Below are 17,258 nucleotides of genomic sequence, written 5' to 3'. Positions count from 1 at the left end.
CCATTCCCCACCCAGTCTTTCCTGGGAGAAAGGAATCTTCTTGAAATGTTATAGCTTTGGCTATGCTGAAGCCAGATTTGGGTTCTAGAGGATAGTGGTTAGTGAGGGAGGGTCTTTAAAGAAAAATGTGATGCTCTAGGATTCAAGGTATCTGAGGATGGCATAAAACATGACCATGGTAAAAGAATGGCTCGGCATTGCTTATGTTGCCATCAAAAGTATTGAGTTCACCTTTCAGCTCTGCCCCTAATTTTCTACAAGTAGCCTTGCGCAAATCACTACACTATTCTGATACTTAGTTTTCTCATTTATAAAATAAGGGGGCAAGTAATATTTGCTTAGCAGGCCCCCTGAAATGGTGGGCCTTATGACAATAGATGAGATGGCCTTCTCCATCCTGGCCTGCATCCTGGTTCAATCACACAGTGTTTTGCGAAGAGAGACTTTACAAATTTCTGGCCTGGTTCAATGATACACCATGGTTCTGCCCAACACTTGGTGTTAAAAAGAATTTCATGACTCATTGTATCCAAGATGCTTTGTACAAACATAGAGGATGATGACCATTAAAAATCATAGAATAGCTGGGCGCAGTGGCTCATGCCTATAATCCCAGCACTTTGGGAAGCCGACGTAGGAGGATCACCTGAGGTTGGGAGTTCGAGACCAGCCTGACCAACATGGAGAAACCCTGTCTCTACTAAAAATACGAAGAAAAAAAAAAATAGTTGGGCATGGTGGCGCATGCCTGTAATCCCAGCTACTCGGGAGGCTGAGGCAAGAGAATTGCTTGAACCCAGGAGGCAGAGGTTGCAGTGAGCTGAGATTGCACCATTGCACTGCAGCCTGAGCAGCAAGAGTGAAACTCTGTCTCAAGAAAAGAGTCATAGAATATCACAGGTCTCTTGGTCCTGATGCTTTACTTCTGAGGTATGGGATCCCAGACCCAGAGATGTGAAATTACTTACCAAAGATCACAGTTAGGAAATGGCAGCATCAGTATTAGTACCTAGGGCCCTGACTCTTTGCCCAGGGCTTCTTCCCCTTCCTGAGGTGGCCACATGGCTTTCCAGCATGGAATCTATCCCTAGCTTTCTTTGGCTCACATAGTCTTTTAGCAAAATGGGGATTAGATCCTCTGGTTTGCTACAGCTCCACCATTCCTCTCTTCTCTGAGGCTTCACTGCCTGGAGTCCTTGGGTGTACTTCTGGGCAAGCCTAATTGAGGTAAGTGGAATCAGCAGAATGGGTGGGATGAACATTCCCTTATTCCACATCCTCATAAGTTTTTCTTAGAAATAAAGACCTCTTATGTGAAGCCTTCCTGGTCAGTTCTTACCCCTCCACTCATAGACAACCAGACATTGTTACTTCCTTCTTCTCTGGGATCCCATAGCACCTGTGATGGTCAAAACCTGACTCTCAAATGCTAACACATTCTTCACTTCTTAAGGATGAATAGTAGACAACTCCATAGCCTTCCATTTTAGTGTCTAATCTGATATGTAGAAGCCTCCTGATATGGTTTGGCTATGTCTCAAACTGGCTATGTCCCATTTCTCTCTTGTCTGCCACCATGTAAGATATGCCTTTCACCTTTGGCCATGATTGTGAGGCCTCTCCAGCCATGCGGAACTGTGAGTCCAATAACCTCTTTTTCTGTATCAATTACCAGTCTTGGGTATGTCTTTATCAGCAGTGTGAGAACAGACTAATATACCTACTGTGTACTGGTATACCTACTTTATACTGTATACTGTAGGGTTACTGAAATGTACCGTTAATATAATATACTACGTCAGTTTACCCAACATTCTCATTCAGCAAAATACAAATATCACCCAATGCTTAACCATATTGCAAATTTCCTGCTGTTTTTGCAAACATGCAGATGGAATTAGACAAGGCACTTAATTTTCAGTATTCCTCAATGCTGTCTTGAGTGATTGCATCATTAAACTACTGTCATTCTTATTTTTTCTAAAAAAAAATTACCATGTTGTGAATATTAAATTTAATTTTTTTGTAGATTATTTGTTTAACCCTAGAGTGTGCATTTTGGGGTTATACTTTTCTAAGTCAACTTGAGTAGCTACACAGTGTGATTGCAGTGCAAATCACCCATACTATTTATTTATTTATTTCTTTATTTATTTTTCAAGACAGAGTCTAGCTCTGGTGCCCAGGCTGGAGTGCAATGGTGCAATCTCGGCTCACTGCAGCCTCTGCCTCCTGGGTTCAAGCAATTCTCCTGTCTCAGTCTCCCGAGTAGCTGGGATTACACATGTGCGCCACGACGCCTGGCTAATTTTTTTTGTATTTTTAGTATAGATGGGGTTCCACCATGTTGACCAGGCTGGTCTTGAACTCCGGACCTCAGATGATCCACCCGCCTTGGCCTCCCAAAGTGCTGGGATTACAGGCGTGAGGTACCACGCCCGGCCTATACTTTTAATGCTAAAGCAAATGTCCCCAAAATCTGTATGCACAGTAACACTTCCTGTCACCACAAAATTTTCTTTCCATTTTAAAGTGGAGTCAGTAAGTAAACCATGGGAAAGGCAGCAGTTGGAAAGGCTTGACCACATTGCTGTTTGGAAGAAAGAATTTCTCACTCTGTCTTATCATGATGTTGTTTGTCTTATCATCTCCTTGATAGCATGGTGAGTGCTTGAGGACAGGGTACCCACTTTTTCAATTTCCCTGGCAGGACAGCAGATGCACGCACAAACTGTGTTCTATGAAAAAGCTTGTGGCAAGGACACAGAGAGGGGACAGGAGGGCTCTCAGAGTGACGGAGCAGGCAGAAAATACAGGCTGGTTTGAGAAGGTGTGAAGCAGGGCTTCTCTGACCCTTAACCTTTTGAAGACGCCTCCCAAAAAGCAACCAAAGCATCACCTCCCCTGTCCCCCATCTCCCTGTTAACAGCCAGAAGACCTGGGGTCCTAGGGCCTTGGATGGAAAACCATGAGGCAAAGGATTTGGAGGGTGAGGTACCTGGAAGGCAGGTGGGCAGGCTTCTCCCCAATACTTTATTCATCCAGACTCCTTGGGCAGAACAGGTATATATACCTGGATTAGTGAAAGAGGTTAGGAGAAAAGGGAGAAAATGGTTGATTTGCAGCACATGGAAAATAGATCTGGGTACTTAATTTCTCTCAAGTGAGTTATTACAAAAGTCCTCCAAATGGTCATCTAGGCTCAGATACGATTGTCTCTGAGCCTAGATGTACTAAGAAGAATGAGGAAGAAAGTGGAGGAATGTGGCAGGTAGTCTCTGGGATATAATCCTCCAAAGGGGCCAATTAACCTCCAAATGTCTTCAGATACCCACAGGGGTACCATCCTAGTCCTTCTATCAAACTCCCTTTGCAACCTGAAGGATCTTTCTAAAACGGGAATCTGACCATGTCCTTTCTTAGCTCAGAATCACCAATGGCTGGCTGTCACCCTCAAAAATAAACACCACGCTCTTCAGCATGGTGTCTGTCTAAAGCTCTGGGGAGTCCCACTCCTGCCTGGCTGAGGGCTGCTCCCCTCCCCACCCCACGCTGCCCAGGTCCTGGAAGGCATTTCCCCCTCACTTGTCACAAAGACCTGGGCTTACATGGCTCTTTGTTGCACAGATGCCCTTTCCTTTCTTCTCCATTTGACAGACTCTTTCATAAGCATACATTTGTGACCACCATCTCACTGGAGTTTCAAAATAGCTCTAAGAGCTTCATCACTGTTCCTTCTTTTAAAAATGAGGACTTTGGGCCAGGTGCGGTGGCTCACGCTTGTAATCCCCGCGCTTTGGGAGGCCGAGGTGGGCGGATCACTTGAGGTCAGGAGTTCAAGACCAGCCTGACCAACATAGCAAAAGCCCGTCTCCACTAAAAATACAAAAATTAGCTGGGCATGGTGGCAAGTTTTTATAATCACAGCTACTTGGGAGGCTGAGGCAAGAGAATTGCTTGAACCCAGGAGGTCGAGGTTGCAGTGAGCCGAGATCATGCCACTGCACTCCAGCCTGGGTGACAGAGTGAGACCCTGTCTCAAAAACAAAAAAAAAAAAAAAAAAAAAAAAAAAAATAAGAAGGAGTTGGAGGCTTAGATGAGTCAGGAGAATGTTCTCAGGGCTTGCATGCCAGAGAGGCAGAGCTGATGGGCCCTCCTTTCTCCCTGAGAGCTCCTTTTCTGCTAGGGACTGTGAGTGCGTGTGAGGGGGTGTTGGGCTGCCACAAGGCAGGGAGAGGCGGGTTATGTCTCTAAGCCATTCTCCTCCCAGTTCCTCCCAAACCCCCAGTGTGGCCAAGGGACAGGTTATTGCAAGTCCTTCACCCTCTGGCCAGTGTGCTGCTGCCCAGTCCCTGGGGCAGCCAGGGGTCTCTGCCAGGTGGCATGGATGAGGTCTGGACAGGGACTGCTGTAGCTGTGGCTGTGCTTGAGCTGTGGTCAGGGGATATGTTGGGCTCCCTGAGGAGGCAAAGGATCTGCTCCTCACTCCCCAACCCTGCCTGGACCCCTGTCCATATCAGCGGAACAGGTCTTTGAAGGAAGGTCCCTTACCTGCTGACTGGGTCTGGCCTGGTGAGATGTTGCCCTCACCCAGAAGCCAAGGCAGAGACTGGGTGAAGCAGTAATACTGGCCATTTTTTGGAAACCCCAACTCAGCCTCAGACCACATGAAGGAGTTTAACTTGGGGTATTCCAGGCTTCCTTTAGGGTCTCGTTTCTTCCCTTAGTTGTGTCAGTGTGTGACTCCTTCACGCTCCCACCAACAACTCATTAGTAAATCAGTGCTAGATTTAAAGTTAAAAACAAAAAAGCCTGGGTTTTGGTCTTGAGACTGTTTCTGCATCTCCACATGGACACAGTAACACAAGCTCATGGAAAGTGAGAACCTGAGGAGATGTGTGAGTGACACGTTTTGCATTATCTGGCTCTGCACACTTATGAGCAGTTCTTCCTTTCAGAGCTGCCTCGGCCTCCAGCCCAACCCTGAGGCCCCGAGAGTGTGAAACGGGAGTGGGGTGGCTCAGCATGGAGGGCTTACCTGTGATATTGTTGAGCATCTTGTAATAGGGCTCCTGGCAGGAGTATCTGATCTCAGACTTGTATGTGGTGAGGTTGTTCCTTGTGGAGAAGGTGACCAGCCCGTGTTCCAGCTCTCCTGGGGCTCTACAGTCTACAACTGAGAGAGAAGAAGTGAGAACCCTCGACTGCCTTTTGCTCATCTTCTTCTGGCTATCTGATGGATCTGTGTCATGCAGATGTACAGGTTGTGCACTGCACACAATTCCAGAAAGCAATATTATAATGCCTCTGAAGGGTGCCCCTGGGATATACAGTGTACAACCTGTGAAGCTACCAGTGGTCCTGCTTTTGAGGTCTCTCCCATTCATTATGGTACTACTGTGTGGTCAGCTCACCTGGCCAGTGTCAATTTTGGGTAGGAGAAGGTCTCCTGAGGTTTAAACAGACTCCAGCCTCTTACCCACCAGGGCCTCTTTCTTTGACTTCTAGTTTTATTGTACAATCCTCTCTGCCTCTTCTGCCCAAGGATGAAACCCTTGGCTTAGCGAGAAAATTATAGCTGACGTAAACCAAATAATCTTTGTTCTTCTAGTCCCAATCCTAGGCTGAATAATAGCAGCTAATATGCTCACATTGGAGTCTGGCACAAAAAATAAAAAAAAAAACCCAGCTCCTGTATGAGTACACAGCCCCACCCTGCTGCCTCCCCAGGCAGCTTGCTTGGCCCTAGAAACCAGGAGGCAGGGTTGGAGGCAGATCAGCTTTCAGCCTTCCCCTGTTCATTTTCTACAATTGTTGATGGCCAGATGTTGGAGCCATAATTCCCAGTACAGGACATGACTAAAGATGCCTGCTCCTCCGAGGTGGTCTTTGGGGAGCTTTTCAGTCCAGCTCAGTCTTAGGGGAGTTGTCAGCACTGATGGAGCCCAGGGTGAGTCAGCTGAGAGTCAGGGCATCTTTTCATGGCCACATCAGAGACTCTGGACCCAAATTTGTCAATCTTTTCATTCTTAAGGAAATCCTAATCTTAGGTATAACAGCCTACGCCAGAGTTGAAGAATCATAGATGAATCATAGACTGTCACAGCTGGAAAGAAACCTGAAGTAGGCAATCTAGAATGTTCTTTTTATTTTATCTATGAGCCCAGAGAGGAGATTTGACTTGTCTAAGGTCATACAAGTTACTGTCAGAGTGAGAGCAAGATTTGACCTCAAACCCAGTGCTGTTTTAGTAAATGGAACTAGTAGTTCTTAAGGATCTGTTTTCCAGTTAAATGGCCTATTTTAGCTGGCCAATGGTGGACATCAATTGTCAGAATTTCCAGAGCCCTGGTAAAATTTCCAAAGTTCCATGTCCTCCTGAATTTTACCTGGTCATTTTGGGAAATAGTGAGATGTAATTTACCCCTGAGTGCCATTTAGACATTGTGATTTTGACTTTAGGACTCCAAATTCATCTTTTTGATTAGCTAGAAAGTCCACTCAAAATGTAAATAATTCCAAGTCCCTCCAGGTTGGAGGAAAAGATGAAGGAAGGGAGGAAATACAGGTACTTCTTATCCACAAAGAAGGCAAACCAAGACAACAGGTTTTGTCCTGGCACCCAGTCCAATTACCCTGGACAAATCATCTCCATTTGTTTTGATAACCCAAAAGTAGAGACGCTCTTCCACTTTGTGAGGTAAACGTGTGCAGCTCAACACTAGGATAATGACCAATAATATTTATTATTTAAATACTATAAACAGTTTAAATTCTGCTAAAGCAGATTTTTCCTCCTTTTTTAGAAAACACCATTGACTTGGTACCTAGGTATTGGCGTTACTCATCTCCCTTAACTTTGGTCCAGCAGTTTGTTTTGCCTAAACTAATCTCAAGACCTGACCACCTAGTTTAGGAATTCCAGGGTTGGCCTTAGCGTGGCTAGATAGTGGGGTCCTCGGAGCCTGTTATGTGGCTGATGCTGGCGGAGAGATATTATCTGGGTGGAGGACCTACTTTCACATCACTTCAGAGAAGTAACTTTGTCCACTGATACAGCTGGCCCTACAACTGGGTAGAGGGGGTGATAAATAGTGGAACATAGAGGGTCTTGGCAACGTGGAGGGGCACACTTTCTTCCCAAATCCATAGTGGCAGGGAAAAAGCCATGTCTCTCTGGGACACGGAAGTGACTTTCCATCACAAGAGGCCTTGAGCAGGTCTGTCTGGCACAGTCAGCACACACTAGACCCTGCTTCCGCCGTTGGCCTATGCTCTTTGCTTTAGGAAGGGTGTTACCCTTTTCTGTAAAGTCCTGTCTGGCCAGATCCGCACTCTGGAATCTAAACACCCTTCTCTTTCCCCTTGCCTTGGCGGTACCGCCCAACACCCTATCTCCACGGTAATTCCTTGCTGCCACTTATTTTCCTCCAGACACACCTTGCTTGACCTGCAGATCCAAGTGTGCTTTGCTGTATTGGGGGGCTTCCTAGAGAACGATGTGCAATCAGATAATCCTGGCACTCAGGCCTGGGGTTTTGGGCTCTAGCCCCTTCCTTGGCCTCATCTTCTTTCCTCCCCTCAGTGTACCCACCCTCCAAACACCAGCTCCTTCAGTGTGCTCCCCTGCTGCCTCCAGCTCCCAGGCCTTGCTGGTGCCATCCCTGTTGCCCAGGGCACCCTATGTCCATGCTCTGGCCACCCTGGAGTCTTGATGAAACACTGCTTCTTCTTGAAAGCCTTTCTAATTCTAACTGGACAGGGCTGCTTCCTTGTTTCTTTGATGGGATGTATCTGATGTTGTCTGCATCAAAGCTATTACAATTATTTGGGTACATATCAAATCTTCCTCTTAAATTCTGATTCCCTGTATAGCACTGAGTAAGATTGCTGTTAATACTTTGTGGGTTTAAAGACATTTATTCAACGGACACTTGTCTTTAGTAGCCAGCCCATCTCTTCTTTCAGTGGTGGCTCTAGCCAAGAATGGCACCTCGGTCTCCAGACTGCCCAGGGTTTTCCCCTCACCGCACAGCCATTTAATCACCAAATAGATCGGGCAGTCCATTTAATGCAAAGTTTCTCTGACATGTGTACCCAGATCTTCAGACGGAAGCAGAGATTCCAGCTGCCACTCCCCAGCCCTTTCTCTGTCACTGTTTAAGACCTGTGATGTCCCATGGCACAGAGCTGGGGCTACTGCTTTCAGGTGTGATACCTATCTTTTTAAAATTTTTAATCAGCGAATTTTAAGAAACACAGGACTCGTAAGCCCCAGAAGACAGAACCTCTAATGATGACATTTCAGCCCCATGCTAGGTAGGGGTAGAAGGGATACTTTTGTGAATGAGAAAACATTCAGATTCTCAAAAATCCACACTCTGTGAGTTATTATTTGCTTTACCTACTCATGGTGGTTAAGAAAGCAGCAACAGGTAACACCTTCGGATTCATAAAGTCACAGGCAGTCTGGCTTATTTAAACTTGACATGTAGAATGGATTAGAAACCACTTTGATCTGGTCAGCCTGAGGCCACATGATTATATATTCAATCTTATGTCTCTAAGACCAAGGGCATTTTTTTTTTCCTTTGAGAAGAGCACAGTCCACTCAGAGGTGCTAAAATAAATCCCACATTTTTTTTTCATTATTTTCAGGAGTAGTGTTTGAATGATGGGTGAACCCTCAAGTGGCGAATTTGTTTTCACACACGTAGCAGCTTCAACTGCTGAGATCATGTTGCCTTGTTCAGCACCCATTCTAATCCACACTGAAAGGGGCACGGGAGTGTTGTTAGATGGGGAGGGGTGGTGCAGCTGTGGGCCCCAGGGGTCTTGGGAGTGATCCATTTCTGGATGTCTGCATTGTGTGGGGTCTCGTCATTCACTCTGTCACTTGCTCTGACTTGAGTTCGCTCTCCAGATCGATTTCGTTTTCTGCCACTATGGTGAAGATCAAAGAGGGATCAAGAGATACAGAGGAAGGAAGCAGAGAAAGGAAGAGAAAGAGAGAGAGAGAGAAATTAGCAAGCAAAGCAGAAACAGTTTATGCAGGAAATACAGAAATCACTTCACCAGAATTGATTAAGAATGCATAGTTTAGGTACAGCCAGTGCGAAGAACAGTTTGGGATTGTGGAATCTGTATCATTCTGAGAATTTGCAGAGTCATACATCCTGGCTCATGAGGATTATAAAATTCTGCCCTGGAGGGAGTGTTGCCTGCATCTGGTCCAAACCCTGACTTGACGGCATTCAGAGTAGAACAGGGCTTGTCCAGGGGCCACCACAGCAAGGTGGAGGCCAGAACAACAACCCGTAATTCCCAGCTTCTTTTCGAGTGCACGTTTCTTTACCACACAGTGCACACCCCTTGTCTGTTTCCAGCCCTGTACTCCATAATCCCTGGGGACTCTCAACTCCTCAGTCCTGTCCTTGCCTCTCCCCTAGGACCTAGCACAGTGCCTGGTATAGAGAGATGCTCAATAAATACCTGAGTAAGCAAAGATGCTGGGTATGCCTGAATGGGAATTCTGATCGTCTTAATCCAGCCTATTTTGGGAGAATAGGGTCATATGATGGAAAGAGTTCCTCTTTACTACAAAATGACAGGGTGTTCTGTTGTACGCTAATGTAAGTCAGAAAAAAATATTAGTCAGGGAAAAATTATTAATGTTTCCTACTTTCCAAAAATATGAATGAGAGAAACAAAACCACTTCCTAGTGAGGGGATTGGGTTGGGGCGGGAGATGTTTGTTGATCTTTTGCACGTTTCTGGCCCTCCATGGGTATGGTATGTATATTAACCCAGCTAATCCCCAAAGCAATCTTGAGGGTGGGAAACTGAGGCCAAAGAGTCTGAGTACACTGATCAGGGACTCTCAGCTGGTAGAGTCTGCATTTGAATCTAGAACTTCCTAATTCTAAAGCCTGATTCTATCCAAAACACCTCATATCCTCCTTTACCTTCTCCTTCTACATGCCCCTTGCTTTGTTCTGCAGAGTGCTTTGCTTAGAACCTAGTCACAGCACTGTGCCTCGAGCCTGGGATTGGAGGAGGTGGTGACTGTGGCCACCAGCACTTGAGTTCCTCCATGCCTGGACCTTGTCTTTTCCATCTGACTTCCCTATGGAACTCTGCAGAGGCATCCAGTCAACATTTGTTGAAACATTTTGTTAAAGTCATAAAATGCCCCCTCCTTCCCCACGCTAGGCTCTGACCCCAGCCACATCATAGGAAAAGGAAAAATTTCATCATATGAAAAGGAAAAGAACAAGCATATTTTACTTCAAAGTTCTTCCTGGGATTTGCCTTAAGGGAAAGTCCCCCTTGGGACAATGGGAGGAGATGTGTCTGCGTACTGAATCAAGGCCATGTAGGAGAAAGGGACGAGGATAGCGCTCCAGTTTGCATGAAAAGTCATGAAAAGAAGATGGGTGGGACCAACTCCAATCCAGTTTTTTTTTTTTTTTTTGAGACAGAGTCTTGCTCTGCCACCCAGGTTGGAGTGCAGTGGCACAATCTCGGCTCACTGCTATCTCCGTCTCCTGGGTTCCAGCAATTCTCCTGCCTCAGCCTCCCGAGTAGCTGGGATTATAGGTATGTGCCACCATGCCTGGATAATTTTTGTATTTTTAGTAGAGACTGAGTTTCACCATGTTGGCCAGGCTGGTCTTGAACTCTGGAACTCAAGTGATCCACCTGCCTCTTCCTCCCAAAGTGCTGGGATTACAGGTGTGAGCCACCACGCCAGGCTCTAATTCTTGACCTCACCTCTCCATCATAAAGCAAATTCTCCCTTCTCTCTCCCTTCCTTCCCTGACTATTTCTGTCACTGTGCCTCCTCTCATCAATGCTGGCCATAGATAAGTTTCTAAAACTGTGGTCCTTATCAGTCTTTCATTGAAATCACCTGGGTGTTGAGGGGTGGTTGCAGAGGGTGGTGGTGAGGTGAAGTGGTTGGAAGCTTGCATTTTTACAAAGCTCAGTAGATGATTTATATAGACTATATCATTTTAAAACCATTGGCACATCTTCTAAAATATAAAGCTAGTCCAAACTCCTTATTTTATAGTTGAGGGGAAGGATCTTATTCACAATCACAGAGTTGGTTAGGGGCAGAGCCAAGGCAAGATCTTACTCTGGGTCCTAGGAGCCAGTGAAGAGCTGTATCGTTTGCTTCATGCAGGCCAACTGTGCTGACCCCACAGCCCTTCCTATACAGCCCTAAATCATGAGCTGTCTCAGAAGATGTAGGGGATATGGCTGATGGCCACGTGAAGACTAGCAAGGTCACTCAGCTCTGGGCACCAGCACCAAACTAGTTTCCTGAATTAGCAATTGCCAAAGCTGGTTTCGAGCCTGGACACATGTTATTCCTTTAGTAAGCTTGGCAACCCACCTATGGACTGAAGTAAAATTGGTGTTTAACAAAGTACTGGGCCCACAAGTTTCTTTTGGGATCCAAACGTCTTATTGCCAAAAGGGGCATTGATATTCTTTTTTCCCCCAACCCTTGTGTGTCTGTTAAATTTCTGCTCCCATCCCCTTCAGAGTGCTCCTGCCACACTTTCACCCTTGCATGCTCCGCTCGGATCCCGCCAGTGTTGGGGAGCTCAGTATCTTTATAACAACCCATTAGGCTTTCTTACTTTTGCAGGTGGGAATCTTGTTACTCCACGTCCCATCCTTCAGACACTCAATCTGGAATGTGTCCATCTCCACATTATCCTGGGAAGAGACAGGAAGAAGGGAGTGGGAAGAAGGAGGCGGGGGTGATGTTAGGGGTTTTTTCCTAGCAAAACCAACTCAAGTTCCACACGTGTCTGTCCTCGACTGAGATTTTCCACCCATGGGCCTCCAAGGGCAAGCTTGAAGGTAGGGGAAAGATACACGCTGAATTCATATTCCCTTTTCATATTCTGGAGAGGGGCAAGGGCTGTGTGCAAGAAGGGGTTTGGGCAACTATCTCTGAAGGGAAGACTGTAAGCATTGACTCCTTTTTCAGAGCAGTGCTTCTCAAACCAGGGCAAGCAGTCAGCATCTCCTAGAGGGCTTGTTAAAACACAGGTGGCCGGGCTTCTCCCCAGAGTTTCTGATTCAGTGGGGCTGGCTTACCCAAGCATTTGCGTTTCTAACAAGTTCCCAGTGATGCTGAGACTGAGGACCCCTCTTTGAGAACCATTCCTTGGAAGCAGTGGTCCTTTAGCTTGGCTGCACCAATCACTGGTCCCCGTCCCAAAAAGTCTGCTTTAACTGATCTCAGGTGAGAGCTGGGAGGTGATTTTTTTTTTTAAGCTAACAATGTGATTCCTAGAACTACTGCTTCAGGGGGTGGGAGAGTAAGGGGAACCCATCTGTTCCTTTTTTTATTTTTTGAGACAGAGTTTTGCTCTTGTCACCCAGGCTGAAGTGCAATGGCACAATCTCGGCTCACTGCTACCTCCGCCTCTCAGATTCAAGCTATTCTCCTGCCTCAGCCTCCCGAGTAGCTGGGATTACAGGCTCCCGCCACCACACCCGGCTATTTTTTTATTATTTAGTAGTGATAGAGTTTCACCATATTGGCCAGGCTAGTCCTGAGATCAGGTGATCAACCCACCCGGGCCTCCCAGAGTGCTGGGATTACAGGCGTGAGCCACTGCACTTGGCCCCATCTGCTACTTTTAAACCGTCTACTTCCTTTCCTGGTATCCCACTCCACTCCCCTCTATAAGCCGATGAACTTTGTCACAGTTCTCAGCCTTGATTATAGAGCTGTATGGATGCATATTTTAAAAATTCAAACCAGCTCATGCTCTGATTAAAAAATAAAACAAATTTTTGTGCCACTTTCAGAGTGTGAGACCGCCTGGGACACACGCTTTGGAATTTCTGGAGCATTTGAGAAGTTGATGGGCAGCTAGGAAATTCTGTGCTGGAACTATGACAAGTGCTGGCAGCCCATCTGCCCTGGGGAGGTGCCGGTTTGGAGAGTTTCTGCGGCCTGCTCACTACCCTTTCCCAGGCAGGGCTCTGCACCTTCAGCACTTTGTAGCCTGTGTCACAGCTGATGAGCACTTGGTCTTTGAAGGAATACTTGGCTTGGGAGGGCTCGATTTTCCCATGGACAGGAGGTTGTAGCTCTGGGCACTCATTTCCTGGTGGGGAGCAAATGAAAGAACAGCAGGTGAGAAAATGAGAATTCTGACCTTAAAGGGCCAGTCCCTAGAAAGCAAGGCCTGATGAAGGTGAATAAAACATGGAACTGGGTATTGGAGGCATGGATCTTCCGGGCCCTTCAAGAGACTAATTCTGGAGCCGTGAATAGGGCAGTTTCCAACTTGGACCACCACGTCCTTACTTGTGGAATGAAATGGTCGACCAGATGATTTCAGTAAAACTCAGGATTGGGAGGAATGTTAAATGTCATTAAATCCAATCCTTGTCTGATGCTTCTCTTACAACATCCTCTGCAGTAGACACCAAACATACTGCTCAGCTAGGAGCCCCACCAGGTCCAAACCTGCATCCCTCCTCCCTCAGCCACTACCAGCATCCTTCCTCCCTCAGCCACCACCCCTGGGAGGGCTAAGCATGGCGGCTCAGGGACACAGTGACAGGGAGCTTAACGCCTCCCTAACCTGTACCTTTCAGGCTCAGACTCTGCTGATTACATGAACATTGTTTTCCTTCTTAGCTGAAATTTGCGCCCCTGTAATTTTTACTCATTTGTCCTCTCAGGCCACCAAGGATGACCCAAATTGCTCTTTTTTCCCAAGGCCCTTCTTCAAAGCATCAGAAAGGCTGTGATCATATGCCTCTGAGTCCTCTCCTCGAAAAGCTAAATCTGACAGGCTCTTCAGGCCTGGGCCTATCCCTGACACTTTTTCTAAGACAAACTCTCCTTTGTTAAGATCCTGTCTGCTCTCCCCCATCTGGGCAGTGTATGTGATAATGTAGGCAGGGCCAGAGTTTTAGTCTATGAACTGGATTATTCATGCCCAGCTGTGATCTTTTGTCACTGATGTTCACCCTCTCCTTCCTTGAGTTCCTACAGACCAGTTACTGCAGGTTGAATGGCTTGATCAAGGTTTGGGCCAGGACTGACTGACTTGAGGGACGGGGGCATGAGATCCATGGGCTTTGCCGATGGGGGACCCAGAAGGAGGCAAAGCACCATAGTGAAACATTCTGGGCTACAGGCCCATATCCAAATTCTAACCCTAGACTTGGAGAAGGCTGGAGCTGAAAAGGCCCTCCTCCCCAAGTCTACTGAATCACTGTGTGAGGTGTAGAGTTCAGGAAACAAGATTTCTTTTTCTTTAATCTCTCTATGTGATACTGAGGTACATGTTTTGAAAACCACCTGTCTAGTCCACCCAACATTATTGTTGCCCTTGCCCCCATTCTATAGATGGAAAACTGAGTCAGGAAAGAGCACGTGCCTTGATCCCCAGCTGCTTGATTGGGAGTCCCATCAGGTCCCGAGAGGAGACCCAAGCTTGCACCCCTCCTCCCTTAGCCACTGCTTCTGCAAGGGCTAAGCACAGCGGCTCAGTGTAACCTGGGAGGGAAGAGGTTACCTGCAGCCCTGTATGAGAGCCTCCAGCCCCGGTTCTCTCCCGAGTTGTCACTATGGAACAGGATCAGGACACTGTGGCTCTGGGTGTTGATGGGTTCTGGGGCTTTCTCTCCACAGAAAGGCCCCAGAACTTTTGGACCAACTTTGATCTGCAAAATATGAGAGAGAGAAAGAGAGGGTTCCATCTGAGCAGCCAACATGGCCTCTGCAGGTAATACCTCTCCACTGCACTCTGGGTTTTCTGGAAGCTTCCATATGAACCCTTGATATTCACTTAGGTTTTTAATGAGCCGTACCATTCACCAAATGGTTTCATCTTCATTCTCTCTTTTATAATTTACAATGACTCTTGAAGTGGACAAGGCAGGTTAATAATCCTCTACTTAACTATTTACAATAGCAAAGGTATACAACCAAATCAAATGCCCATCAGTGATAGACTGGCATTGATGTGGCATATATACACTGTGGAATACTATGCAGCCATACAAAAGGATTAATTCATGTTCTTTGCAGAGACATGGATGAAGCTGGAAGTCATCATTCTCAGCAAACTAACACAGGAAAAGAAAACCAAACACCACATATTCTCACTCATAAGTGGGAGTTGAACAATGAGAACACATGGACACAGGGAGGGGAACATCACACACTGGGGCCTGTCAGAGGGTGGCGGGGCAAGGGGAGGGAGTAAATTAGGACAAGTACCTAATGCATGTGGGGCTTAAAACCTAGGTGACACATTGATGGGTGCAGCAAACCACCATGGCACGTGTATACCTATGTAACAAACCTGCACGTTCTGCATGTGTATCCCAGTACTTAAATTGAAAAAAAAATCTTCTGCTTAAAGATGAACATATTGTGGCTCAGAGAAGGGCAGAGTGCTGTCTAGTGCATAAAGCAGAGACAATCTCTGCTGTCAAAAAACCTGCAGTCTAGTTGGGGGAGACTAACAACAAATAATAAACAAAATAATTATAGGGCATCATAAGGGTAATAAAAATAATCAGGATGATATGCATATATAATAGAAATATATGCTATATGTTTATAATTGATGTAAAATCTATGTAACCTATAGAAGTAATCATTCCTATAATGATAATATAATAGACAATAACTTTAATTAGGTGATCAAGGCAAGGGCTTTCCCTTAGGTAGCATTGAGAATCTGAGATACATAGGATGAGTATGAGCTTATTTGAAGAGAAGGGAAGAACACTTTCTAGGGAGAGAAAACTGCATATGTAAAGATCAAGGCCAAGGTTGGTAAAGAGCTTGCCTCATGTTAGGAATAGGCAGGAAGCCAGGCTGGCTGGGCAGTGGGAGTGCCATGGCATGAGGTTGGACAACAGACAAAGGCCAAGTTGTGCTGAGAAATTTAGGTTTAATTTAAAGTGCAAACTCAATCGAATCTAGCTTTTATAAAGATCACCCTCAATGCTATGGGAGGATAGATTGTGTAGGTCAAGAGTGGAAGCAAAAAAGAAAACAAAAACACAAAACAAAAAAACCTGTTGGGAAGTTTTGCAGCTGAGCAGAAGGGAGGTGATGAGTTTGCAGTAGGTTGGGGGCAGTAGGGAAGAGAAGGCAATAGGCTCTATTATCTGATCCAGATTCCCCACCATTCATTCCTGGTTCTTTTCTATGTCTTTAATGCACTTTTCTCCCATCGTTGAGGGCCATGACTCGTTACCAATCATTTGGTGACCTCTGCAATCCCAAGTGACATCTTTGTCCTGTCCTTATTGAGGAGAGGGGGAAACAAATGAAGCCCCAAGAGGTTGCATGCTTGGATAAGGCTCCCATGTGTAGCTCCTGAGACACTATGGCAGGCAGAATTCTAGATTGAAGGTTCACCTTCACCCCTGGAGTTACTTTGTGATGATGTTATGTTAAATGGCAAAAGGGATTTTGCAGGTGTGTTAAAGTTATTCATTAGTTGACCTAAAATGAGGGACATTATCTGGGTGGGCTTAACCCAATCACACGAGCCCATTCCACACAGTTTCCTTCTGCTGGTAGCAGCAGCAGAAGTCAGGGAGATTTGAAGTGTGACAGGAATTTGATGGAAGGGACTGTCTGTGATGGCAGGGACCAATGTGAAAGTATCTAAGCACAACTTCTAGAGCTGAGAGCCACCACTGGCTGACAGCCAGGAAGAAGAAGGGAATTTTAGTCTTACATCTGCAAGGAACTGAATTCTGCCAAGAACTTAAATGATCTTGGAAGTTGATTCCTCTCCAGAGTCTTTAGATAAGAGCTCCATCAGCTGACTCCTTGATTTCAGTTTCATGAGACCCTGAACAAAGAATCCCATTGTGCTCACTGGGACTTCTGACCGACACAATGCTGGGATAAGAAATTGGCATTGTTTTAAGCTGTTATGTTTGTGGCACTTTGCTAACACAGCAAAACAGAAAACCCATGGCCTGTGCTTCCTGCTATCACCCTCCAGCCAAGCTGCCTCTTAGCCTCTGTATCCAAGTAGGGGACAGGCCAGGCTCTAAGTTCGAGAGTTTTCTTTTGCGTCCTCTCAGGCTTTTCTGCCTCTCTCACTGTTGACAGCTTTCTCCTGGGCGGTCTCATTTTCTGGCTCTTTCTGACCTCTTTTGTGGGTTCCTCTTCCTCCATCTAGGTCTCATAATCTATTGTGTTCTGGCTTCCTTTTTTTTTCTTTTCTAGGACGTC

General features: G+C 46.1%; 2 protein-coding genes across 8 annotated transcripts in view; one reads left to right on the top strand and one right to left on the bottom strand.

Moving 5' to 3' along the window:
- Positions 1 to 17,258, bottom strand: part of LOC105470889 (MBL associated serine protease 1) — a 72,826-nt gene that overhangs the window by 19,022 nt on the left and 36,546 nt on the right. For 5 of the 7 annotated variants that reach the window (XM_011723173.3, XM_071090673.1, XM_024789454.2 and 2 more), the window contains 5 exons: positions 14,566 to 14,713; positions 13,022 to 13,140; positions 11,653 to 11,731; positions 5,040 to 5,177; positions 2,999 to 3,073 (listed from right to left, as the gene is read on the bottom strand). In XM_011723173.3, the coding sequence (XP_011721475.1) occupies positions 2,999 to 3,073; positions 5,040 to 5,177; positions 11,653 to 11,731; positions 13,022 to 13,140; positions 14,566 to 14,713 (559 nt within the window). Of the gene's footprint in view, positions 1 to 2,998; positions 3,074 to 5,039; positions 5,178 to 6,134; positions 8,945 to 11,652; positions 11,732 to 13,021; positions 13,141 to 14,565; positions 14,714 to 17,258 lie in introns of those variants that run through there. The other 2 variants (XR_011619547.1, XM_011723174.3) reach the window with 2 other exon arrangements.
- The window catches only part of LOC105470888 (receptor transporter protein 1), a 142,642-nt gene that overhangs the window by 98,356 nt on the left and 27,028 nt on the right, over positions 1 to 17,258 (top strand). Inside the window, exon 3 of the mRNA XM_011723163.3 lies at positions 14,682 to 14,775. Within this exon, the coding sequence (XP_011721465.2) occupies positions 14,682 to 14,775 (94 nt within the window). The remainder of the gene's footprint in view (positions 1 to 14,681; positions 14,776 to 17,258) is intronic.

Source organism: Macaca nemestrina, chromosome 2 (genome assembly GCF_043159975.1).
Source record: "Macaca nemestrina isolate mMacNem1 chromosome 2, mMacNem.hap1, whole genome shotgun sequence".
Lineage (NCBI taxonomy): Eukaryota > Metazoa > Chordata > Mammalia > Primates > Cercopithecidae > Macaca > Macaca nemestrina.
The sequence above is the reverse complement of the archived record's forward strand: the minus strand, read 5'-3'. Positions and strand labels throughout refer to the sequence as shown.